This window comes from Triturus cristatus, chromosome 2_2 (assembly GCF_964204655.1).
Source record: "Triturus cristatus chromosome 2_2, aTriCri1.1, whole genome shotgun sequence".
Lineage (NCBI taxonomy): Eukaryota > Metazoa > Chordata > Amphibia > Caudata > Salamandridae > Triturus > Triturus cristatus.
In genome coordinates, this window is record NC_140582.1 from 505,421,215 (window position 1) to 505,448,788 (window position 27,574).

General features: G+C 45.4%; 1 protein-coding gene across 2 annotated transcripts in view; it reads left to right on the forward strand.

Annotated features, from left to right (window-relative positions):
* The first annotated feature begins 7,025 nt into the window (after nt 1–7,025).
* REELD1 (reeler domain containing 1) overlaps nt 7,026–27,574 on the forward strand; it is a 274,056-nt gene continuing 253,507 nt past the window's right edge. Inside the window, exons 1-2 of one of the 2 annotated variants that reach the window (XM_085643264.1) lie at nt 7,065–7,120; nt 7,206–7,271. In XM_085643264.1, coding sequence (XP_085499390.1) covers nt 7,088–7,120; nt 7,206–7,271 — 99 coding nt within the window. In that variant the 5' untranslated portion in view covers nt 7,065–7,087. Of the gene's footprint in view, nt 7,121–7,205; nt 7,272–27,574 lie in introns of both variants that reach the window. The other variant, XM_085643265.1, reaches the window with a different exon arrangement.

The following is a 27,574-nucleotide window of genomic DNA, read 5'->3' on the forward strand; positions in this document are numbered from 1 at the left end:
CGGTATGGTGCGAGATTGGCCAGATCTGTGTGCGCATGCACGCGTTGCTGGTGTGCTGGGCGGCCAACGTGCGAGAGCGGGACCGGGCAATGAGGCGGAGTATGTGGCCATACCTCCAACATTGCAGCAGTAGCAACGGCACGCTCTGATGTCGCTGACAGCGACGCAGGGCTCCTGCTGGCCGAGTCACATTGGTAAGCAGGGATATGCTGCAGCGTCCGTGTTCGTGCAGAGTGTCTTACTCTCAGCGGGGATGTCGCCTCCCGCTGCAGTCCGCCTTTGGGCCAGGGGTGACGGCAAACGACAAGAGGCGTGGCGGAGGTAGGCAGAATGGGGTGGCGAACAGTACCCACCCACGTCGTCAGTGTCGTGTTGGCCTATGCGCTAGTAGTGAGGCCTACGGCACAGAGCCACAAAGAGACATGATCACTCGCATAGCTGGTGTGGGCCGGAAGTCCTGAGCGACCTCTACCCGTTTATTTATGCTCTTTGGCCACGCCTGGCCAGAGAGTGATACACATTAGGGAAACCCTTCTGGGCCATGATACGGGTCCCGCCTGCGCGGTACTCAGGTTGCTACACTGCCGAGATCATGAGTGCCTGTCCTGGGCACAAACTGGCAAACAACAGGTGAAAACAGCCTTTAGCAGTGACGCGAGGCTACATTTTTTAAGTCTCTCACCTAAAGAAATTATGTGTCACAAAACACTCTTTAAAGAAGGCAAAAATACAGCATACCAAAAGCACCAATCTAGACAAATTATTTTAAAGTACATGCCCGTGTAACAAAAGAGATTCAGGTGACTTGCACATTATATAACTGAATTACTTCAGAAAATGCCATAGAGACCAAGAGAGTGCAAGCAAGCGCACGGACCGCAGAGCGAGCCTCGCTAAGTGTATAAGTGCAGGGTGGGGGTCGAGACATCGTCATCACCAACTACTTCAGAAAAAAGCACAAGAAGGGTGGTTGCATTTTTCTGCAGATTCAAATTCGAAATAAAAATACTGCATTCATCAGGTGGTTATCAACGTTGCTCACTTTCACACTACATTGTCTTCTTATGGGGCCTCAATACACAAACCTGCGCACACACATTGACACATACAACACATTAAATTCACTTAATTTTTCTATCTTACCTTGCGTGCTATGCAAGCTTCTTTCCACGTCTTTCAGCCATGCACGAGGCAAAGCCTGCAGCCAACTGGTTACCATTGTCCTTCTCTCTCTCAGCCAAGAGTTGCGTGCTGCTCTACCTCCGAGGCTGCTGTCTGGTGAAGCCAATGTGAGCCTAACCAATCCTACAGCTGCTCTCATGTCATTTTCAGCTCAAGAGAAGCATCAGGATTGGATGGAGCTGGTTAACCCGGAGCTCATTTTGCAACTCGGGCCTGTGTTAACACAGCTGCTGGATTGGTGCAGGCAGAAGTGCGTATGATGGGCTGGCCGTCGCAAGACAGCCGGCCAATCCAACAAGCACACTCTGCACTTTTTGTGTCATCCATGCTGCTGCCAATCAAGGAGTAGGAATCACCCCCACCCTCACACTCTCCGGTGGCACGCACATTGTAGAAATAGTTATGAGCAATGTTCCCTCTAATTTTTTCCCTCTGTGTGCGGCAGTGGAGGGTCTCTGTGCGCTGCAACCATGGCTATGGGCGCCAGGAACAAAGACCGCATGTGTGTGTAGTGCCAAATGTCACTCCAAACATTTTCTTTAAAAAGTGAAAAGATGGTGCACTTTCAAAAATACAGTGCCAGCTTTGCTTGAGAACAAATGGTGCGGCTGTAGGTTTCTATCATAATCTTATATTTATTGACTATTAATTGACTTGAATATTGAACAAAAATATCCTACACAATCCGAATGAGTCAAATAATTGCAAAAATCAACGATTCAGAGTGGGTGCATTTCATACATGATTAGGAAGTACCAGAATAATCGATATATGACCTATGGAATTAAATATGTGCGTAAGTTATTCATACCACCCGAGTGTTAAGTATTCAGGCCGGGCAAGGGTTTGGGTAGTGTTGGGGCAGGGATGGGTCATTTGTAAAATTAAGTTTATTTTTGATCGAATCTTCCTGCTGCAGTTATGTGCACTGAAGTGGCAAGGAACATGACAAAGCCATTGTATCAAGAGACATAAACCTGAACTGATGTAAACCCCTACTTTTTCTGAATGCCAGGTCACTTAGATTCTCCCTGAACACTAACATCACCCTCAAGGAACACAGCTAAGAAAGGAAAGAAAGCCTGGTAACAGGTGCCTCTACTAAAGATAGATAAACCGTTCTCCCTGAAAACATTTCCAGAACAGCTGTTCAAGCCATTGTATAAGTGCATCTGGATGGTGGTTGTGCACGCTGCAGTGTTTCAGTGACTTTCGGTCAGCAGAGTGAGGGGCCCACACTCCGCTGACCAAAAGTCACTGAACCATACCATTATAGGTTTTATCCCTGCTCCCGTAGACACATTACAGATTAATACTAGTGCAGGCGAGAAGAGTGCAGGCGCGCACTGCTGGGCATCTGTTCCTTCGTGAAATTGAAAGTAAAGGCTCCCTGCTGCTCCACTTTACTCAGTCATTTGTAATTTGGATTACTTGGAGGTGAATTAAAAGATGTTCCGGCGCCCACAGCAGTCCGTGAAATAAAGAGCTCACCAAGCCATCACCGGCGGGGCGGCTGAGAGGAATAGACGTTTGCTACAAGGGCGGGCATCTCTTAACAGTTAACACCTTGTCCTTTCAATCCTCTGCTTCTACGGAATGTGCACTCCTCCAGAAATTGTTCTAGGAAAATAATGATGATCATAACAAAAATCATAATCCAGCGTTTTTTTTGTTGTGTTTTTTTTTCTCTAGGTGCTCAAAGCTGAATGCCACGTCGTGAAATATAGAGTCTGCCAGGTCTTGATTATACCTCATTCCTCCTTCGACCACCCTACACTTTTTGTATCTTTATCTACTCTTGCCGGACCTTTATCTCCGCTTTCTTCCCAATTCACACTACACAGAGGTCACATGCATAATCATGGGCACTGGAGAAAGAAGGGAAAGGTATAGGCAGAAACGGTAGAAAGATAAATAGGGGCCTTTACTTTGTCTCACTACCGCTTTTGAAGGAAGACAGGAAAGGGGCAGAAATCAATACTTAAACAAAAGCCCACAATTAATTGCTGTCGCATCCGCGCTTCACTAACAATAGAGTAGAGCCTGTTTAAAAACACAGCTTGTACTTTCTGAAAGTACACGCTCTGTTTTTAAACTTGCTCTACTCTTTTATTAGTAAAGCGCGGTGCGGGGACGATTGTGGGCTTTTGTTTAAGTATTGATGTTAATCAGAGCCCCTTCACGGGCTTTGTTTAACATCAATACTTAAACAAAAGCCCACAATTGCTCTCGAAGCCGCGCATTACTAACAAAAGAGTAGAACCAGTTTAAAAACACAGCGTGTACTTCGAAAGTACTTCATGCGATTGTGCGGCCACAGCGATTTTTGCATAGTTATAGATTTGCCACATTTGCAACATAATCCCACTTCTGCCACATAATCTGCAGATTTTAACAAAAAAAATGTTGTTTCTAGCTCAAGCAGGTCAAAAGTTACTGAAAATACAGCAACACATGCTGCTGTGCAGTGGAAGGTCCTTTGCAAAGCTGGACTGGTCACTTTTCTTTTGCTTATTGCTATATTTGGGTATTAAACTGGTACTAATGAGGTGCAACAAATGCCCAGACAGTATTACCAAGTTTAAAAGTGATGAAATAAGGAAGTGCAGCATTATGCCGCATAATTTACCTTTTCTTGCCGGATAATTTACTCAACCTTGACCCATAATTTAGCCCTCTCCTGCCACATAATTCCAGTGCCCCTGTTTAAACTATACAACAAATATCACATAAAGTATGTCTCTTCAAATTCAAAAAAGTGTATTCCTTTAACATTAATACGCCTGTTTATAGCACTGCACTGAGAACTACTTATTAAAACGGATAGTTTTTTAACATGAACCATCAAGGAACTATGAGGCAAGACAGTTGTCAGGTAAAGCCTGTACGTGTGCCAGATTATTATAGAGCAACATCATAGTCTATTAAATCAAATACAATAGGTTTCTGTACAACTGGAATTCTGAACTCACACATTTGAAAGTGGTTTCATACTCGTTAATGAAGAAAGAGTTTTGGTGAAATAAAATATTTGCCTTCAATTATGCAGTTGAAGCAGGAAGGCCACAATGTAGCCAGGTGTCCTGGTTTTGCTTTGTACGAATCAGTCAGGAAACGGGTATCTAATTGTTTTTCCTTATGTTCAGACTTTGTTTTTACCTCTATGCGTTTTTCTGCATTTTATACTGCGTAAGTGCGACCAGAAGATATTGGAGTTCTTTACATGAGCACTGGGTACATCACCCAAGGTCAAATTCAATGTTTTATAGGCATGGGGAGATTAAGTGATTACAGGATGTTGAGCCGACCTCAAGACTCAAACCTAGTGCCCCAGTTCCAAAGTTGCTAGCTCTGTCTTTTAACCCCAGTTCCTGGATAGAGGGAGGGTGTCGAGTAGAAGCCACATGAAAGCTCGGCTCATTATGGGCTCGAGGTTCCAGTTGGACCTCGAGCTGAGCCACGGCCAAGCTTCAGGTTTGAGCCTGGCTCGAGCTTTAAGCAGCTTGCCCACTTCTAATTTAACTCTTTATATATGTACCTTGAAGATATATATCTTCAAGGCACTTAGATGAGGAGTTATGAATAGTAAATCTATACTTGCGATGTGCACTTATTGCCTCAATATTTTGGTTCTTGATATTTTGCCTTCAATAATCAGGTAACTTGAGATTTCAAACACTATATTCAGGGCCACTGGAATTATGTGATTGTGCGGCTGTGGCGATTTTCGCATAATTATTGATTTGCCGCATTTGCGACGTAATCTATCATCTGCTGCATAATCTGCAGATTTTAACAAAAATAAATTGTTTCTAGCTCAATCGGATCAAAAGTTACTAAAAAAAACAGCAACAGGTGTTGCTGTGCTGTGGAAGGTCCTTTGAAAGCTAGACTGGTGACCTTTCTGTTGCTTATTGCTATATTTGGGTATTAAACTGGTGCCAATGAGGTGCAACCAATGTCCAGACAGTGTTACCAAGTTTAAAAATTATTAAATTATACGGTAATACTATTACAAAGTATGCCACATTTATGCCGCATAATTAGCATTTTCTTGCCGCATAATTTACTCAACCCTGTCCATCAATCAATCAATCAATAATTTGTAAAGCGCACTACATACCTGCGAGGGTTTCAAGGCGCTGAGGATGGGGAGAGGGGGGTGCTGTTGCTACTGGTCGAACAACCAGGTCTTGAGTTGTCTCCTGAAGGTTCGAAGGTCTTTGGTTTGTCGTAGGATGAGGGGGAGGGTGTTCCAGGTCTTGGCGGCACGGTGGGAGAAGGATTTGCCTCCAGCTGTGGTTCTACGGATGCGTGGGACGGTAGCCAGAGAGAGGTCTGGGGAGCGGAGTTTCCTGTTGGGTACGTAGAAGGAAAGTCGACTGTTGAGATAGGCTGGGCCTGTCTTGTGGAGTGCCTTGTGTGCATGGATCAGGAGCTTGAAGGAGATTCTTTTGTCGACAGGGAGCCAGTGCAGGTTCCTCAGGTGGGGGGTGATGTGGTCGCGGCGCGGGACGTCGAGGATCAGGCGTGCAGAGGCATTCTGGATTCTTTGCAGTCTGTTGATGAGCTTGGTCGGGGCTCCGGCGTAGAGGGTGTTCCCGTAGTCGAGTCTGCTGCTGACTAGGGCCTGAGTGACTGTTTTTCTTGTGTCAGTCGGGATCCATCTGTAGATCTTGCGGAGCATACGGAGGGTGTTGAAGCAGCTAAAGGAGACAGCGTTGACTTGTTTGGTCATGGTGAGTTTCGAGTCGAGGATGACTCCTAGGTTGCGTGCGTGGTTGGTAGGTGCGGGGGTGTTCCCAACAACGCGGGGCACCAGGAGTCGTCCCATGCTGAGGGGTTGGGCCCGAGGATGAGGATCTCCATCTTGTCTGTGTTCAGCTTAAGGCGGCTATCCTCCATCCAGTCAGCGATGGCCTTCATTCCCTGGTGGAGGTTGGATTTGGCGGTGTAACAAAATGTGGCCCTCTCCTGCCGCATAATTCCAATAGCCCTGACTATAATGTCCTTTTAACGTTTGTTTTTCTCAGTGGATTTCTAAGGTTTTTTTTATTATACAGTGAGATATTATTACATTTCATAACCATAACATCACTTTAACTTTTAGTTTTCAGTTAATATAAAAATATCTATATATGCGCGTTTATAGTTTATGTTTGATCTCGTCACAACCAATCTTCCCATATAGTTGTGCTGTTAATAAGGCATCAAAGACACAGTACTTAAATCATGCAGACTTTGACATTTTGTGATTCTCACCAGCTGGCAGGCAATGCCACTTTGTCTCTCTGAGAATTCAGGAATTGGCACTTACCCACAGGCTCCAGTTCGGGGGTCAGCTCCCAGGCAGCAGGGGCCTGGCACAGCACTACCCAAGACAAGTTTGCTTTGCATATACAAATAATGGGAACCTGCTCTGACTAAAGTTGGCACCCTCCACTCGCAATATTCATGTGTTTGATGGACAATTTAAACGACATAATCCCCTGACTAGCGGTATCGTCTTCACTTATTAGCTGTCGCAGGGGGCAGAGCGAGCTGTTGATAAAAACGGAAGCCACTTGGAGGTTTCCGTGCGATAATCTGTGGGCACAGGGGGCTTATTGCCATGCAGCCCGGCTGAAGCTGTGTTTTCCCCACCTAAACACCAGGCAGGGATGAGATCTTCATGTCGCGGCTTTGTAATGGCTGGAGGGCTGAGGGGAGCAGGGAGGCTTTGTTCCTCAAATCCCTCTCATTCCCAGGAAGAAAGGGAACAATACGGCCCTCCCAGCTGCGGCCGTCGTGCGGGAGACCCCCCGGCCGAGGGCTCGGGCGCTCACTATCGCTTCCCTCTGCCTCGGAGCCGGTGAGAGGACTTGAAGTGAGGAAAGAGAGCGGAAGGAAGCTAATCGCGCCAGGCATGGCGCGCGGCGTCGCCCGAGAGAAGGCCCCTGTAGGTATAAGCAGCCGCCACAGCTGCGGCCCTCCCCATTAGAGGAGGCAGTGATGCCGTTTTCTTAAAAGATGTTTGTCCGCAGGTTGGCGGGAGGACTCGCGGCTCAAGCGTTTTGGATGCGGCAGGTTGGGGGAGCATGGCCCGGAAGGTAAGTGGCAGAACGTGCTCGGCCTCCGACCTTTGACCCCAGTAGTGCAGTACTTGGCTGACTGCTAGCATTTTAGATGTTATGACAAATGTAGTTATTAGGGCTATACTATTGGGGTGATCAATAGCCCTTTCGAATGTCTTTCCACTTTTACAGTGTCGTCACACTTGAGCTACCGTTACCCAACACAATTGGTCCTCCTGTTATCGACTGTGAAAGGATGAACAGTTGATTGACTTCCGCTAGGCTGGAGCCTGTGACCTGCAGGTCACGCCACACCTTTACACCAGATACTTTAGCTGTCTAGCCAGCGTGTGCTTACTTGTTTCATACGCTTACAACATATCCACATCAGGTTGTTCTATACATATGGCCCAAAATAATAATACAACGATGGCTATGGCTGTTTATGACAATGTTATCAAATAGCAGTCAGTTCATTTTGTACTTTGGCAGGGCAAAAGGCTGAGTCAGCCCTCTCAGGATTTAAGCCTGCAACCCGCAGATATTTAAGGAAGCACTCTGGCTACCGCAACCGGTTCAAAAGAGTTGGCCTTGTAATAATAATAACTACTACACGGTCCTATAGCGGTTAGCCACCTCTGTAATAAAGGGATATATATATATTTGTCCTTGACTACCTAAACCTCATAAATAACTGTTTGCACCTTAAACAACAAAACACATCATGTGGTCACACCATGAATAAACATCCATTGTAGTCAGAGTTCTTGTGCATAATAGAGAATGGTAACATTCACAATAAAATGAATAATTATTGTTCCAATAATTTAAAAATTGACAATTATCCATAAAATATATATGGCATAAAGCACCCTCTTCGTCCTTATGGTACCCTTCACAATAAAATGAATAATTATTGTTTCAATAAATAAAAAATCGACAATTATCCATAAAATATATATGGCATAAAGCACCCTCTGCCTCCTTTATAAGAATATTTCAAGTCACTGAGGAGTTTAATAACCATACAGAGGAGCGAGGCCAACGGTTAAGTTAGTTTCGGTCATGGAACTCCGAGGTGACTTCCAATATCCGGTTAGCATACGAAAAGGGGTACTTTATTCCTTGTAATACAAAGTTGTCCCTTCACACTCCCGCCAAACCGTTAAAATCATTGCTGTCTTCCTCATTAAGAGATAGCATGGTTGCAGTCAGACAGAATATGTAGTGCAAAATTGAACGCACCAAATATAATAATTTGTTGTAAAAACATGTTAGATTTAGTTTAATGTAAATCAGCCTAAAAAAGCTGCAACTCAGAATGTATAGAATCATGCATAGATGATATATTTCCTGCAATGACCTATAGTGTGCAAAAATAAGCATGGTACATTAAATAGCTCTTTCTGTCCATCACAGGTAAAAAGAACAAAAAAAGCAGTAGTCGTTTTTCATTATTTAAACTGCAGCTGCAATGATGATCTGAGACCTGCAGTTCAGCTTGAATGATGGCTCTGACAGCAGGCATTCTGATGCCACAACTCACCTGTAATAACTTATTACAGTTAGACAGCTATGCCAGTTCATTAGTTCGAGTGATTAGAGACATAACAACGGGGCAGTAATAAGAAAATCCGAGTCGCTCTTCTATTTAGGGATTACAGGCTCTCAATGCACACAGTGTGGTCCGCTGCTGTGTTCATGCAGACGATGCCTTAACCAGCCAGCCCTACCAGCTATCATTGCTCTGTTCGATGGTACTCACTTTAAGGACCTGGGAAGGACAGCAGTCTGAGGCAGACACGTGGGATCCGAGCATGTGTCCCACCCACAGTGAACACATCGGGCTGAGCAGTGAGCGCGTCGGCGTTCGTTTGTCTCCAGTACTTCTGCTTGGTTACTGATTAAAACCGCGTTCAAGTCTGGCGGGCGGGTCCTTTCTCCAGTGTAGTTGATTGCACGGGCGATGCTTTGCTGCTGGGATTTCAGTGGCCCTCTCCTTTGATTACCTTTACATTTTCTCAGCGAAGCAGCATGGCAGCGTTAATAGAGACGCAGCGGGATGGCCACCCAGCGGAGGTCCCTGTTTCAGTCTCGAGAGGGGCATTGTTACTGTAAAATGAGTTATCCGAGCTAGTGTGAGAGCGAGCACAGGGCCGTGCAGGACCGGCGGGGGCAGCCAGGAGGATCTCGGAGCACTGGTCACACATTGAGGGCAGGCCCCGCTTAGAGAGGAGTAGAGGTCTGCAATGTACACATCAGGCCTCCATCCAGATACAGAGCATTCGAGGCTGCTAAACTACGCCTGCAGGAGGAGTCTGGACTGCAGGGAAGAAACATAAGGAAAATAAGTGGTCTAAAGAAAGTAGAGATATAATAGCAATTAAAAAAAAATAGTACAACAAAAGAATTGAAATAGGAATACTATATATATATATATATATCACTCTTATACTCTTATAGGTGGCCCACCGGCTTTATACATAGATCTTGGTGTGCCCCATTTATAAATCATTTCTAGGGACACCACTGCCAGACCTGTGACCCCGCCTCCAGGGTGGTGGTGTGAGGCAGGGACAGGATGCAAGGGTACAGAAGTTACATCCAAAATATGTATTCTCTCATTGTCAGCAATAACTCGCGTTTCTGAGGAACGGAAGAAAAATGTATCGGATATTCGACAGCAAAGCGCATTGATATCTCACTGAATTATGTGCTTTCCTACTGTTCAAATGTTCCAAATCACCCCCCCCCCCCACCCAGACTTTCACCCGGCTGCGATCGACATGAGGGCAATTGATTTGAGTGCTAATAACACAGCATTACAACTTCAAACTATTATTAAACAGGGAGAGTTTTGGGCCTGAATAAGTGCAAAAAAGAAACCCATGAACTTGCGACCAATCGAGGAGATTCCCTCTACTTCAAATGGCCGTTTGAAGTCATTGACAGACAGACCGCCATCTTCTCCTATTTCCACTTCTTTCTTCCTTCCTAAAAGCTTCAATTTGACTTCGACTTCTACCCCTCCTCATCATCAATCCGATCTCCTCTTGCATTGTGTGTTTCCAGTCACTTGTCTGTAGTTGTAGACAGCCCCGCCGCCCCTTTCTTGTCCCTGCGCCCCCAGTGTCACCCTGCTCTGCTATCAGTCCTCCAATTGTGCCCGAGCCTCCTTGGGCGTGAATGCAGACACATAATAGCTCGCCTGCACAATGTCTTGTAACAATATCAGGGAGGGACTGTGATCATAATGCCTTTATGTTTCCTAATTTGAAGTGCGGCACTTGGGGTCATATGATGGTGACAAGACACAGGGGCCCATGCTAGAATCACCCCCTGTTCTGGGCGCCTGGGATATCCTGATGTATGCAGGGCGGGCCCTTTGTCCATGGCCCTCAGATGGATTAGCGGCTGACCCAGTCAACAGAGGATTAGTTTAGTTGTGTTGCTGCTAAGTTCCTCTGCTCACATTTCTCAACCTCTGCTTACGTCACTGCCTTCTCCACTATTGGTGAAGTCCCCCATCTCGTCATTATCCGGCCAGCCTCTGATATGATATGCTGAGGTCTGGATGTAAGAGGCCCATGCGCCACATCGGCCACTGTCCAGTGATGGGGGCGGTCCAAGTATACTCAACGCATCAGACTAAACAAAAAATTATCACTGGACCCCGTTCACAGCATCGATAAATGAAATCAGGTATGTTTCAAAGATTCCATAATTACCACAACCGCTTTTACATTGTGAAACTGTGAAGCAAGTGTAACTAACCCTTTGCGCTCCAGTGCCATACAATAATTATAAACAAAAGGCACAGAAATGGCATGGGGGAAAAATGATGGCTTTAGGCCCAGATCTCTGTACTGGGGGGCGAGTGTTTGACATTGTTCAGCATTCGGTCTATCAATTGTTTTTTTGCATTTGTCACCCGAATGGGAGGTGTATGACCAGACGTGGGTCCTGTGCTCTCCATGCTGCTGGAGTCAAGTTAGCCTGGCTGATGAGGGGTGATATCCCCAAACCGGTCCCAGAATGCTTGTTTCCAGTCCAGGGAGGACCTTGCCTGGCAGTTCGGGCTGTACTGTTCCCTGAGGAGCAGGTCATTTCAAATTGGAGCTTTAGAGGGAAGAAATGCCAAGCTGCCCTCCACTCAAAGTCTAATAACAACAACAAATAGCTTGGCATCAAGAGGGTTCAAAATAATAATTCAAAGGCCAACCACTGATGGCGGGAGCAACTGTGTTCCAACCACTGGCAATATGTCAATACATTTTTTGGACTGGCCCTACACCTCTTTATTTGTTAATTAAGATCATCTGCAATGCAACCCTTCAAGAACTCACAGAAAGTGTATCACCCCAGCTCTCACAAAAAATGATGTGATTCGTGAAAAGAGTGTGAAAAATGAGAAGGCACCTCACGTACGCACCACCAGGTAGGCTGCCAACTGGTACTCGCTGGTATGCCCACGTTTTGTCATCATCGGTTGCCAACTCAAAAAGAAAGAAGATAATGTCCAGTAAAAAGAAAGAAAGAGAACAGAGATAGTTTTAACAGAAACACTTTGCTGTCCCCATAAACAAAGAGTGAAAATGAAGAGACCCAGTGATTTGCTGAGAACAGATTGTTCAGAGCAACAATAAAATTGAGATGTAAACTCACTCAAAAGGACAATCTCTTTATTCACAACCAGTGAGTTCACTCAAAGTAAAAGCACTAAATGTCGCTAACCTTTATAAAGAAGGCCAACATGTTTCATTGCCACTAGTCTTTTGGCAATTTCATCAGGGCATAGGGTTTTTTTTGCACTCGTTTAACTGGACATCCACTTTACTGTTTTATGGAAGGGCTGTATAAAAAGCAGAAAAGAAGACAAATAGAATGACTGTTTTCTATTCATACTTCAATAAAAGTTGGACCAACCATTCATCAATGACACCAAACTGCTAGTTCCCGTGCATATATTTACCATGTAAAGGCCGAGGACGCTCATACCAGCCTTCACAATACCAATCGGAATTTCTTTTCCTTTGTCCGATTCCTTAAAAAGCGCTGTAACTAGCGCGTGTTCAACCTGTGGAAAAGGTTTTTTTTTATATTCATCAACAGGTCAGAATACACAGTTTGAGAAAGCGAGACTGGTGATTCTTTCCCCTTCGCAACACCCTTCGTCTTATTTTGTCTCTAAAAGCCTCCTGCACTATACTCCAGTCAGAAGTGAATACCACGAATTCCTACCGCCCCGTTCCACTATGGACAGAAAGGATTGCGAATCATCATGGCTAGTTTTGGCCAGTATCTGCCTCTTAAATCACCATTGCTTTCATTTCAACTATCTCCGAAGCTGAATGATCACAATTCCAGCTCGGCATCCACTACCCAGGCTTATTCTCTTCCGTGACTCAACGCTAGCCCGTTTTCGATTAATTGTAAATCAAACGAGGTCACAGGTGTCCGCATAGGGCGAACCTTACCCTACCCACGGCATCCCACCACCTTTAGACCAGGAAGCCAAAGTCTCACCGTAACCTCAAACGGAGCAATCCTTGTCTCGTCACCGCCTCAACTCCAAGTCAGTATCCAGCCTCAGATGTAGTGCTGTCTAGCCACACCCCCTCGTCCGCATCACGTGTTGCGCGAACTGCAGTGCGGGCCACTAAGATCTTGTAACTAACGTGGCGGCCATCTTGGAACAGTGTACCACAAAAAATAAAACAATCTCCACAGAAGCCATTATGTCGTGGACTCGGACAATTCACTCCCGTTACTATTGTGTGCCTCATCACAGTCTTTAGTCTACTCGTCAATCACACCTACACGTCCACAATAAAAGCTAGACGCGAACCAGTTCGTAATTTCGCGAGAGGGCCAACTTCACAACTCTAAATGTGATGCGCTTGTTAGCTCATCACCAGTAAAGCATACTCAAATTCAAATTTTGATGCACTTGCTCAGTGCCACACCACTTCATCAACATCAAGTGGTGCCCGACCAACACTAAAAGGCTGAAGGACTGCATGACCCTTTTGGCGGCCATCTTAAAACATTTAGGCCACACTCCAGAGGGGCTCAAAGCAACAGACCTTTATATAAATTGCCGGGTCTGAATACCATCGTTATTTTGATTGCGCCCAAAACATAACCTTTGTATTCCTCAGAGACACCAGCATATGTAAAATCAGAGTTGAAGCGGCCCAATACGGGAAATTACGAAAGAAAATTGATCTTACTGCTCTCCGTGCACAGCTCGTAGAGCTCGTCAACAATAAAGCACGGGTATTCAATTACTAGTTATTCACTCATCCGACATGTATTCTCAGATCCCCACTCCGTGGGTGGTTTATAGTTCGGAAAACCTCGTATTTCCAAGACATCAGTTGGTGATGTAGGACTAGTCCTAAATGCATAGTGTGTTACTAGCTACTCACTTTATTCCACTCAATGTGGTCATTCAAGCCTGTCACATCCACCTTCTCAGTATAAATCCAACGAGCTTCCCTGGTAGCCAGAATTTTATCTATGGTGTCATTGCTAGCTGTCACTCTCTCCAGGACAACCCATCTTAAAGCTTGCAAGTCATGTTTGGATTCAACAAAATGCTGTACCAAACGAGTAGTGAGCTTTCCAGCTTTAATGGTACTTAAGTGCTCCTGAATTCGTATCTTGATTTTGCGAGTGGTGAGGCCTATATATTGTAACCCGCATTCACAGGTCAATCTATAGATTACATTGGTCGTGTTGCAATTTGAAAACGAATTCAAATGCCATTTTCTACCACTGGAAAGGTTGACAAAGTTTGTTTTTTCAGTTAATTTGCAAACTGAGCAACCCCCCACATGGGTAATGTCCAGCCGGCAATGAAGTGTGTCTTTGTTTGACTTGTGGTCGCGTATGTACTAGCTTGTCCTTAAGATTTGTGGCACGCTTAAATGCAAACCTAGGTTGTGGCATTCTGAAGTCTGCAGTTGATAACAGTGACCAATGTTTTCTCATTAGTTGCCTAATTTTTGAGGCCAAAAGATCGTAGGTCATGACCACTGTGAGGCAATCATCAGTCTCCCTTCTGTTTCTTTCTAAGAGCGCTTCCCGAGGTGTGTTGCGGGCCCTTTTACACGCTCTCTTAATAACAGTTTTAGGATATGCTCTTTGAGTCAATTTATTAGAGAGCTCATCAGCTTGTTGGACAAAGGTTTCAACAGTAGAGCAATTACGCCGATACCTAAAAAACTGGCCCACTGGCAGGTTATCACGTAAGGCTCTCGGATGGTATGAGTTGTAATGTAGTAGTGAGTTCCTGTCTGACCCCTTTTGATGTACCATAGTGTTGAGGGCCTTCCCATGCACCATGATGTCGAGATCCAAATATACCGCACATTCCTTGCTGAACGTCCAGGTAAACTTTAAACACGGATCACGGCTATTAAGCCAGTTCAAGAATTCCAAAAGAGAATCCTGATTCCCTTTCCAAATGCACAACACATCATCGATATACCTCTTCCAGAGGCATATGTGCCCCTGGAAGGGATTCGATGCGTGATATAGGAAATTCTCCTCAAACTGGCCTACATAAATGCAGGCCAGACTCGGCGCGAAGGTCGCGCCCATAGATGTACCTGATACCTGTAAATAAAGGTCATCCTTGAAACAAAAGTAGTTCCGTGTCAGGGAAAGCTCGATACATTGGAGCACAAATGATTGGGGCGTGTCATAAAACCAATCTTGGTCCCCCAGGGCCTTCGCTGCTGCCACCAGCGTGGCCTCCTGGGGGATACTGGTGTACAGCGACTCAATATCGATGGTGAGCAAGAACTGCTGTGATGAATCAAATTCTAAATCACCAAGGATATTCAAGATGTCAGTAGTATCCTGGACATATGATTTTTGTCTCAATACGGATTCTCGCAAAAAGAAGTCCGCAACTTGCGATAATGGCTCAAGAATAGAAGCTATTCCCGAGACTATCGGTCGCCCGGGGGGAGGCCGTGTAGCCTTATGTACCTTTGGGAGTATGTAGAAGGCCTTTGAATTATTATTTTGAACCCTCTTGATGCCAAGCTATTTGTTGTTGTTATTAGACTTTGAGTGGAGGGTAGCTTGGCATTTCTTCCCTCTAAAGCTCCAATTTGAAATGGGTTATTGAACGGCGGATCAGCCGTGAGAGCGATATAACTAATTTTAACTCTGAAGTTTCCCCCTGCTTTCAGGATAATAGTTGGACTGACCATTCGGGCGACATACCAAAGTTTTTGGTAATCTGAGTGTTCACCGGTGGAATCGTGTTAATTGATATTCACATTAAAAGTAATGGATAGAAATTGTTTGGCGTTTTCTGACGACCAGATAGCTGCGATTTTAGCAGGTCCCTCCCTCTTCCCAGATTCATCATTGACTAATGTGAACACAGCAAGGGAGGAGTGGGAAAAATTAAGTAACACGAAAAAACGTCAGGTGAGAGTAGCCCTCCATGGGGCGTTGATGACAGAGTACCTCCGAGCTGGAGCTGCCCCTGCAAGTTTACTAGTCAGAATAGAACCTCGGATTTTCCTAGAGGATAAGAAATTTAGGCTGGACTGGAGTTACATCGCCAATAAATGTACAAGAGACTGGCTGATTCTAATTATTAATACTGCAAAAAGACTTAGTGATGAGTTATTGGTTGAGATCCTAGAGTTAGAAGAAACCTTGAAGAAAGATACAACCATCACTGATACAAAAGAGCAACTACAGCGGATTCAGGAGGACTTAGCAGACTATAAGCATTATATGGTAAACCAGAAAATCAAGGGTTTAAAAAGAAATCTTGAGAGATTCACCCACGAATGGGCGTTCCCCTATGTGGATGACAAACACTACCAGCAGTCAAACGAAGTGGCACCACAGTCCAATTATCGAGGGAGGGGAGGCAAACAACAACAGCGTAGGACCCCCCTGAACTGGACTTTTGATAACACCTCCAGTGAGGAGGAAGAGAGTGCTCAGACATCCAATCAGGGTGGAGGTAGATCTGACGCTCAGTATAAATCCAACGAGGATTTGGGGGCTTTGTTCCGTTCTTTTTTAGGACACACCAACAGGGGCAACAGAGGGGGCGGTCAAAGAGGCAGAGGCAGGGCAAGACCCTTCCACAACCAGGGACAGCAATGGCCTATGTTCTCCCCACGGATAACACGCAGCAGGGGCAGGACGCCCACATGAATAACATTGTTATGAATTTATCCGATTACACACTGACTACGGATGAATTGAGTGTTCTGAATAAAGGGTTGGGATACGTCCCCACTCCCAGACATGATGCTTTCAAGTGCAGGACTGAATTTCACGCAACCATGAGAAAAATCAAACTTAAAATTTTTTTTGCTGGTAAAGAATTGGAACCCCAGTCACTTTTCTCCACCAATCTTCGACGTCCGTCACAATTCTGCCCTCCGGGTTCCATGGTAGGTCCAGAGGTGATTGTGTTCGAACAGAAGGTGCTGGAGGAAATATCTAAACTTGAACAGTCTGATCACAAGGTCCGTACCTTTAATAACATGAGCCGGGGAGATTGGGAGGCGCTTAAGACTCTGCAGAATAATGCAGAAATTACGATCAAGAGTGCCGATAAAGGTGGGGCCATCGTGGTTATGAACACCTCAGATTACAACCAGGAGGTGTTAAGATTACTAGGTGATCGGAAGAATTATCACCCTCTCCCTAGGGATCCGATCCTTGAATTGCAAGAGATGATCACAAAAATGGTGGCGGAAGCTAGAAGTAAGAACTGGATCACGAGCAAGGAGGCAGAGTTTTTAGTTAACTCCAAGCCGAGAACCCCAGCCTTCTACATACTCCCAAAGGTACATAAGGCTACACGGCCTCCCCCCGGGCGACCGATAGTCTCGGGAATAGCTTCTATTCTTGAGCCATTATCGCAATTTGCGGACTTCTTTTTGCGAGAATCCGTATTGAGACAAAAATCATATGTCCAGGATACTACTGACATCTTGAATATCCTTGGTGATTTAGAATTTGATTCATCACAGCAGTTCTTGCTCACCATCGATATTGAGTCGCTGTACACCAGTATCCCCCAGGAGGCCACGCTGGTGGCAGCAGCGAAGGCCCTGGGGGACCAAGATTGGTTTTATGACACGCCCCAATCATTTGTGCTCCAATGTATCGAGCTTGCCCTGACACGGAACTACTTTTGTTTCAAGGATGACCTTTATTTACAGGTATCAGGTACATCTATGGGCGCGACCTTCGCTCCGAGTCTGGCCTGCATTTATGTAGGCCAGTTTGAGGAGAATTTCCTATATCACGCATCGAATCCCTTCCAGGGGCACATATGCCTCTGGAAGAGGTATATCGATGATGTGTTGTGCATTTGGAAAGGGAATCAGGATTCTCTTTTGGAATTCTTGAACTGGCTTAATAGCCGTGATCCGTGTTTAAAGTTTACCTGGACGTTCAGCAAGGAATGTGCGGTATATTTGGATCTCGACATCATGGTGCATGGGAAGGCCCTCAACACTATGGTACATCAAAAGGGGTCAGACAGGAACTCACTACTACATTACAACTCATACCATCCGAGAGCCTTACGTGATAACCTGCCAGTGGGCCAGTTTTTTAGGTATCGGCGTAATTGCTCTACTGTTGAAACCTTTGTCCAACAAGCTGATGAGCTCTCTAATAAATTGACTCAAAGAGCATATCCTAAAACTGTTATTAAGAGAGCGTGTAAAAGGGCCCGCAACACACCTCGGGAAGCGCTCTTAGAAAGAAACAGAAGGGAGACTGATGATTGCCTCACAGTGGTCATGACCTACGATCTTTTGGCCTCAAAAATTAGGCAACTAATGAGAAAACATTGGTCACTGTTATCAACTGCAGACTTCAGAATGCCACAACCTAGGTTTGCATTTAAGCGTGCCACAAATCTTAAGGACAAGCTAGTACATACGCGACCACAAGTCAAACAAAGACACACTTCATTGCCGGCTGGACATTACCCATGTGGGGGTTGCTCAGTTTGCAAATTAACTGAAAAAACAAACTTTGTCAACCTTTCCAGTGGTAGAAAATGGCATTTGAATTCGTTTTCAAATTGCAACACGACCAATGTAATCTATAGATTGACCTGTGAATGCGGGTTACAATATATAGGCCTCACCACTCGCAAAATCAAGATACGAATTCAGGAGCACTTAAGTACCATTAAAGCTGGAAAGCTCACTACTCGTTTGGTACAGCATTTTGTTGAATCCAAACATGACTTGCAAGCTTTAAGATGGGTTGTCCTGGAGAGAGTGACAGCTAGCAATGACACCATAGATAAAATTCTGGCTACCAGGGAAGCTCGTTGGATTTATACTGAGAAGGTGGATGTGACAGGCTTGAATGACCACATTGAGTGGAATAAAGTGAGTAGCTAGTAACACACTATGCATTTAGGACTAGTCCTACATCACCAACTGATGTCTTGGAAATACGAGGTTTTCCGAACTATAAACCACCCACGGAGTGGGGATCTGAGAATACATGTCGGATGAGTGAATAACTAGTAATTGAATACCTGTGCTTTATTGTTGACGAGCTCTACGAGCTGTGCACGGAGAGCAGTAAGATCAATTTTCTTTCGTAATTTCCCGTATTGGGCCGCTTCAACTCTGATTTTACATATGCTGGTGTCTCTGAGGAATACAAAGGTTATGTTTTGGGCGCAATCAAAATAACGATGGTATTCAGACCCGGCAATTTATATAAAGGTCTGTTGCTTTGAGCCCCTCTGGAGTGTGGCCTAAATGTTTTAAGATGGCCGCCAAAAGGGTCATGCAGTCCTTCAGCCTTTTAGTGTTGGTCGGGCACCACTTGATGTTGATGAAGTGGTGTGGCACTGAGCAAGTGCATCAAAATTTGAATTTGAGTATGCTTTACTGGTGATGAGCTAACAAGCGCATCACATTTAGAGTTGTGAAGTTGGCCCTCTCGCGAAATTACGAACTGGTTCGCGTCTAGCTTTTATTGTGGACGTGTAGGTGTGATTGACGAGTAGACTAAAGACTGTGATGAGGCACACAATAGTAACGGGAGTGAATTGTCCGAGTCCACGACATAATGGCTTCTGTGGAGATTGTTTTATTTTTTGTGGTACACTGTTCCAAGATGGCCGCCACGTTAGTTACAAGATCTTAGTGGCCCGCACTGCAGTTCGCGCAACACGTGATGCGGACGAGGGGGTGTGGCTAGACAGCACTACATCTGAGGCTGGATACTGACTTGGAGTTGAGGCGGTGACGAGACAAGGATTGCTCCGTTTGAGGTTACGGTGAGACTTTGGCTTCCTGGTCTAAAGGTGGTGGGATGCCGTGGGTAGGGTAAGGTTCGCCCTATGCTGACACCTGTGACCTCGTTTGATTTACAATTAATCGAAAACGGGCTAGCGTTGAGTCACGGAAGAGAATAAGCCTGGGTAGTGGATGCCGAGCTGGAATTGTGATCATTCAGCTTCGGAGATAGTTGAAATGAAAGCAATGGTGATTTAAGAGGCAGATACTGGCCAAAACTAGCCATGATGATTCGCAATCCTTTCTGTCCATAGTGGAACGGGGCGGTAGGAATTCGTGGTATTCACTTCTGACTGGAGTATAGTGCAGGAGGCTTTTAGAGACAAAATAAGACGAAGGGTGTTGCGAAGGGGAAAGAATCACCAGTCTCGCTTTCTCAAACTGTGTATTCTGACCTGTTGATGAATATAAAAAAAACCCTTTTCCACAGGTTGAACACGCGCTAGTTACAGCGCTTTTTAAGGAATCGGACAAAGGAAAAGAAATTCCGATTGGTATTGTGAAGGCTGGTATGAGCGTCCTCGGCCTTTACATGGTAAATATATGCACGGGAACTAGCAGTTTGGTGTCATTGATGAATGGTTGGTCCAACTTTTATTGAAGTATGAATAGAAAACAGTCATTCTATTTGTCTTCTTTTCTGCTTTTTATACAGCCCTTCCATAAAACAGTAAAGTGGATGTCCAGTTAAACGAGTGCAAAAAAAACCCTATGCCCTGATGAAATTGCCAAAAGACTAGTGGCAATGAAACATGTTGGCCTTCTTTATAAAGGTTAGCGACATTTAGTGCTTTTACTTTGAGTGAACTCACTGGTTGTGAATAAAGAGATTGTCCTTTTGAGTGAGTTTACATCTCAATTTTATTGTTGCTCTGAACAATCTGTTCTCAGCAAATCACTGGGTCTCTGCTGTCCCCATAAACAAAGAGTGAAAATGAAAAGTGTTTCTGTTAAAACTATCTCTGTTCTCTTTCTTTCTTTTTACTGGACATTATCTTCTTTCTTTTTGAGTTGGCAACCGATGATGACAAAACGTGGGCATACCAGCGAGTACCAGTTGGCAGCCTACCTGGTGGTGCGTACGTGAGGTGCCTTCTCATTTTTCACACTCTTTTCACGAATCACATAATTTTTTGTGAGAGCTGGGGTGATACACTTTCTGTGAGTTCTTGAAGGGTTGCATTGCAGATGATCTTAATTAACAATTAAAGAGGTGTAGGGCCAGTCCAAAAAATGTATTGACATATTGCCAGTGGTTGGAACACAGTTGCTCCCGCCATCAGTGGTTGGCCTTTGAATTATTATTTTGAACCCTCTTGATGCCAAGCTATTTGTTGTTGTTATTAGACCCTGAGGAGCAGGGTCAAGACTGATTTGCATATGGCTGGTTTTAAACTGGAATGGCATGGGAAGCAAAACACTATTGATTTAGGCCCAGATCTTTGTACTGGGGTGAATGTTTGACATTGTTCAAAATTCTGTCCATCAATTGTTCTTTTTGCAAACAATTATCATAGACAAAAAAATAATTTTATTACTATTCTTGTATTTTATATCTGATGAATTCTGAGATTTTTTAAATGGATTGACTGACCCTAGCCCAGTGCGTAAGTCCTAGTTGTTGCAGCTCATCAATGTGTTGGAGCCAATCGTGGAATACCTTTGTGTCTCACATTTATTCGACTTAAGCATAGACGCTTTAAAGGAGTGCTGCAAGATGCAAAGGTTAAAAAATGTGTCCCTCAAATTTTGGGTGCAAAATAATTTTGGGCAAAACAAAAGTTGACCCTAGCGGAGTGCTAAAAAACCACTACATCACATAATGTGAAACCCTTGATAATCTATCCAAAGGGGAAGCGTAACAGGACAGGAACAAAACAAACATTATTAGAGCTACACACAGCGCCAGTTCAACGAAAGTAGGGCCACTGGGATTTCGGTGCAATTTTAATACCAAATAAAACCTGGTGCAAGCAATAGGCATGCTGAATATTATGTGATATTTCCATGTTAAAATTGTTCATTTTAGATGGTTGTCTGCATGTAGAGATTTGGACTGAATAGTGGTCCCTTAGTACCAATCTCACATGCGACACCACTCGCTTGCCTGTGCTCTATGGTGTGATAGATTACCATCTATTGTGAAACTCCTTGAACAAATTGATCCGGGCAGTTTTGCCCCATTCATGCTACACAGCACGATGCTTGTGTATTTTTATGTATCCTGGAGGCTGGCTGGGAACAGGAGTGGGGTAGGGTGTGGAGGGGGAACAAAATGTAAAAGAAACTACTTACCTACTCGCGGGCGCCTCCATTTCTCCTCCATTGCTGATGAGTCTGGGAAGCACCGAGGCTCCCCTAAGCCAATCAACATTGTGATTGGTCTGAGCACCATAATTCGGCTCTTACCCGGGTCAGGAAGCCTGTGCATGTTCTCCACCAGGCTGGGAAATTATGCAAAGTGTACATGACTGTTTGGCCAGGACAGCAGCCAAGCAGTCATGGCACTTAGTATGTGTAGGAAAGTAGGATCTGCTTCTTATGGTTACCCCCACTTTTTACTTAATGTGACGCTGTTTTTTACTAGACTGACTGGGATCCTGCTAATCAGGACCCCAGGTTACCTGCTTTCTCCCTAAACTGATGTGTTCAGTACCTAGGTACATCCCAGATTGGATACTGGGGTACCCATGTCAGTCCCTAGTATATGGTACCCATGTACCTAGGGCATAGGTACCCCAAAGGTCTCCCATGGGCTAAAGCATGCATTATGACACCCATGAGAGACCATTCAAAATGGAACTACAGACCTGCCCTTGCAGCCTGTGTAAGTTGGTGCATGCACCACTTACTAATGATATAGGTTTACTATACCTAAGGGTCACTGCACTTAAAACCTATAAGTCACCCCTCTAGCAGGCCTTTAAAATCCTTAGGGCAGGGTGCTTGGTTCTAAGTGAGAGGGTGCCCCTGCTTGAGCAGGACACCCCTGCAGCCTATGGAGTCCATTCTCCCGGGTTGTCAGTGAAGCAGCCATATACTATATAGAGGGGCATCGCGTGACCGCACGATGACCATCTCGAAAACGGCTGCAATAAATCCTATCATGTTTGGTATCAAACATGTTGGAATCATACCCCCATACCGTAAACTGTATGGGAGGAATGATTCCAAGTGCCGGGGGAGCCATCCGTTAGGCTCTCAGTGTTACCGGTACCAGCCTTCTAGTCCCAGACAGCACAAAATGGTTGCTGCTGACCAGAAACACATTTCTGCCTTCCTACTGCTGAGCCAAGCTCGAGCAGGGGAAGGCAGAACAATAGGTATCCTGTCACAGGGAGGTGTGACCACCTCCCAGACAGAATTTAGTGTATTAGGGTGGGGTGGGTGCGCTTACCAGCACCTGAAAGTCATCATGAGGGGCACATTTGGTGTCCCTGTGCAGTCGCGGCTCCTCATGGGAGTGCTGCGGGGCGGGGGATGGGCAGGGTTTGGGTAGTAACTCCGGCATAAGGCCAAACGGAGTTCAGTTAATAAATAAATATAACAAATTTCATTGCGCGCGCTGCATTGCATCGCTGCATTGCAGCGCGCGCAATGAAATTCATTTTATTTATTTATTTATTAACTGAACTCCGTTCGTCCTTATGCCGGAGTTTACTACCCACCACCCTAGGCCCTCCCCCGCCCCACCGCCCCGCAGCACTCCCATGAGGAGCCGCAACTGTCCCTGTGCATAGTCCTGTTCAAACCAGTCCTGGGAGCCGTTTGCTCTCGCTCTGGTGCAAAACTGGACAAAGGACATGTGAGTAACCTCCCCCCTGTCCAGACCCTCCCCTGGGAGGATCTCCTGAATCTTCCCATCCCTCTCCTTAGGGTACTTAAGGGCTTACCTGGGTGTAGGTCCCTAGATTAGTCGTGGACGAGATTCAGAACTGAAACCACTGCACTTCTACCATCTGGTCACTCTGGACTTCGCTGGACTTCACTTGGGCCTGACTTCGTCTCCCTTTCAGTCTGCTGCATCTGTGCCTGTGCACCATACAGGATCTGTGCAGGACCTGTGGAGCAGGACACTTGAAGATAATATCTCTTGAAGTGAAGTAGTCACTTTCCTGAATTCACAGGCACCTCAGTACTGCTGACTGGTCTGCTGATCCCGAGCTCCTGCGGACTACGAAGCGTTCAACAACACTGGTGGTGGTTATCTATGTCTCCCGAGACTCGAGCTGTCCTCTCGCCGAGTTTGAGGTTAGAATCCCTCATGGGGACTGCATTAACTGAACCCCTGTGCACTGCGTACGTTTGCAAATGCATATGCTTGTTGGCAACTTTGTGACAAGTGTATCAGGCTCCAAGTAGCCCAAATCCAGCAACGTCTTCCATCAAGATCTTCAGCCACACAACCTTGTGGGCACCGTGGCCTGCTCCTGTTGGTGAGCTGCTCGAGGTCCTTCTCCGCCTCCTGTGCTCCGGCCTGTGGGTCCATTTGAGGGTCACCTTTGTTTTCCTTGGGCTCCCCTGATTGCTCGGGGCCTGCCCTGACTCCCCTGCTTGTGGTGAGTCTCCATGACCTTGCTGGTCCCAACCGTGCACCTTCTTGATTTCCTGCATGGGTTGCATTTGACAAGGGTTGTTGGAGCTCCCGCCGGACACTAACCCTCACCACTAGACATCCTTCGAAGGACAGCTCGCATCCAAGTCCTGGTCATCCTCAGCATCGCCTGGTCCTCGCAGCTGCAGAGTCAAGGTCACCGTTATCCTTCCTGAAGCACATCAGAGGGCATTCGTCTTCCAAGTCTCCTGGTCACCCCTGAGTGACAGAAACTCGGTCCCCTCTGCTTTGAGGTACTTCTCGTCAAGAATCAACGTTTGGATTCCTCCAGCAACTTTCTTCTTTTCCAGCAGCAGCACTTTCCTTAAGCCTTCCATTGGGTTCGACAGATGTTTCTGACGCCACTTCACACCTATGCACCCGGCTTCCCTGGGATAGGTAACTTGGGTACCATGGTATCCACGGGTGGGGTGACTCTCCAAACTTCTGTCTTCCACGTTTTTTTTTTAGGGTCCACTGGGAAGGGTCCCTAATCTTTAAAATTCCAACCGCGACTTGCACATAGACTTGTACAGAGCACGCGGTCGTGTTCTCACACTGCACATACATAGGGTCCCTATCTACTTACCTTGGGTGTTTCTGTGGGTCCCCAGCAATTCTACGTCCTCTTGACATTGTCCTAACTTGAGTCGTGGTTCTTATACCACTTTCTTAGTATGTGGTTTGGTCCCCCCTAGGGCCCACTGTGTATTAGTGCTATTTACTGTGATTTCTTTGCTAAAATATTGTGTGCTTTGTGTCTATCTCCATGTAGGAGATACTATAATGTATTAGAGTGTTATATAATAAATACATATTTTTATACATACTTTGTGTGGTTCCTTGATCTGTACTATAATATTGCATTCTGGTAAAACAAGCCGCTTTACACTCCTTCAAGACTAAGCCTGAAGGCTGCTCTCCACAGCTACCACTTAGATAGCTTTCTAAGGTTGTCTGAGACAGTTTAAATCACCATTAAGGTTGTCTGGACTGGTGCAAGGTGCCCACTTACATTAGTGGACATCATATACCAGGTCAGCTTCTCACAGTATGAATCAACCACTCCTCCCTCTGTGACCTCAGCCCCGCCTGCCCTAAGCTAGCCACGCAGCAACAAAAAAGAAAATGATAATAGGGTTCTCATTTTATTTTTCCCTTTTCCAGAGCAGTGGGGCAACGCACCTCCGCCTTAGCAGGGGAGCCATTCATTTAGTTAACCTGGGCAAACTTGACTAGAGGACCACTGACAGTTCAGTCTCGGGCTGGTTTAATCATAAATGTACTAAATCCCACAGTGATCTCAAAAAAGCTCTTCAGGCATGCCCGAGGAATAAAGGCTTGGTGTCACAGCTCAGAAGAGTTTACAAAAAAACGTTACAAGACAGGAAAGAGGAAATTAAACATAATGCCTGGGTCGAACTTATGGATAAAGCTACCCTAAAAGATAGTGCAAAATTTTGGTCAATAATAAATACACCACTCTTTACTAACGCTAAAAATAGTGTGCTGGAAACCAATATCGCAGAGGCGGACTGGCTGAGCCATTTTGAAATTATATATGGTAGTCACCTTGAATTAGAAACCTTCACGGGACTAGCCCCTGAATCTATCCCTGCGCCAGTTAGTTTTCACATAGGAGAGGTCACAAAAGCGATCGAAGACTCTGCAGGAAGAAAGGCCCCTGGACCAGATGGAGTCCCTACTGATATGTATAAAGCCAACCCTTTGTTCTGGGCCAATATACTGACAAATGTATTTAACCACTCAGCTTGCACTGGTTTCCCTAAATCGTGGTCCCGGTCGGTCATAATACCGATTTTTAAGAAGGGTCAAAGGGCAGACCGCAGATGTTACAGGCCCATATCCCTGCTGGATTCCTCTATAAAAATCTTGGGGAAAGTCATCCTAGCTAGGATAACCCGGTGGGCCTCTGACAATAATATTCTGTCAGATGCCCAATACGGTTTTCGAGCTGGGCGGAGTACGGAGGACCAATGTTTGAATCTTCTTCTAATAACAGCCAAATACACCAAGGCGACCAGGGGCTCCATTTATCTGGGTTTTATGGATTTGTCCACAGCTTTTGACCTTGTCAATAGGTCTAAGCTGTGGACAATGCTCCTGGAAATGGGTCTTGATGTATCCCTCGTGCACTTCCTCGCCGAGCTCCACAAAGACCTGAACGCTTGTATTAGGATGACGACCGAGGGGAAATGCACGTCCAGCTTTAAGTCTAGTAGAGGGGTACGACAGGGATGCATATTAGCCCCCATGTTGTTCACATTATATATAAATGCCCTGGAACAAAATTTGCTGGCAGCAACGCCAGACATTCCGCGCATGGGAGGTACCCCGATCCCGGTCCTCCTGTACGCAGATGACGCCGTTCTCCTGGCCAGGACCCCTCTGGCCCTGCAAAGATTGTTGGTCGCGTTTGGAGACTTCATGAAAAGTCTGGACCTGGTAGTTAACAACAGCAAATCCCATGTAATGTCGCTGGGCCCAACAAAGAATAATGTTAAGCCCTTTTTCTGTGGGGGAGAAGAAATTTCGAGAGTGAAGGCATTCACCTATTTGGGAGTAGTCTTCGATGACAAAAGCTCGTGGTCCCCTCAGCTCTCACTAAAGGTTAATTCCGCGAGAAATTCTTCTGCGGCAGTTCTTGGTTTTGCAAAAAGACTGGGTGGAAAACCGGTCGAGGCTATATTAACCATTTACAAAGCAAAAACCATCTCTATTGTAAGGTATGGGGCATCTATTTGGGGCTACATCAAACATGATGTGATCCAGACGGAGGAAAATACATTTTTGCGCTCTCTTCTTGGCCTTCCACACTCAACAGCTTCCTATTCAGCCCATATGGAACTTGGGATTGGATACATAGCAGACATAATTACATTAGCACCTTTACTGCTTTGGATTAAAACATGGTGAAACCCGAATCTCATCCTTAACCACAAAATCTTGTTGGACTGTATGAGATTAGACAACAGGAACAAAATTCAGTGGTTGGCTAACATTGAGATGTTAGCTGCATACCTGGGGAGACCAGATATTTTCTCCAACCCAGAATCCCTATGTAAGGCTGACTTAGAGTGGGTAAAATCTAACTTTATTAAATTAAAGGAGGCCGAGCGGGAGGGAGTTGAGCTATGTAAATCTTCGGTTAGGGGGCACGTTTTGTTAACTCCGTCTTCAGGGATGTCCCTATACCTGTCAACAGTCTCCAATCCCTTCCACAGATGGTTATTGACCAAACTGCGGTTTAACCAAATACATATGGTCCTCTGGGATGTGGAGGGCTGGAGTAGACCGGAAGATGTTGCACCTTGTAAGTGTGATGATTTCTCCCTTCAAGACACCATGCATTTTGTATTTTTTTGTTCATTTTTTAAACAGGCTAGGAAAAA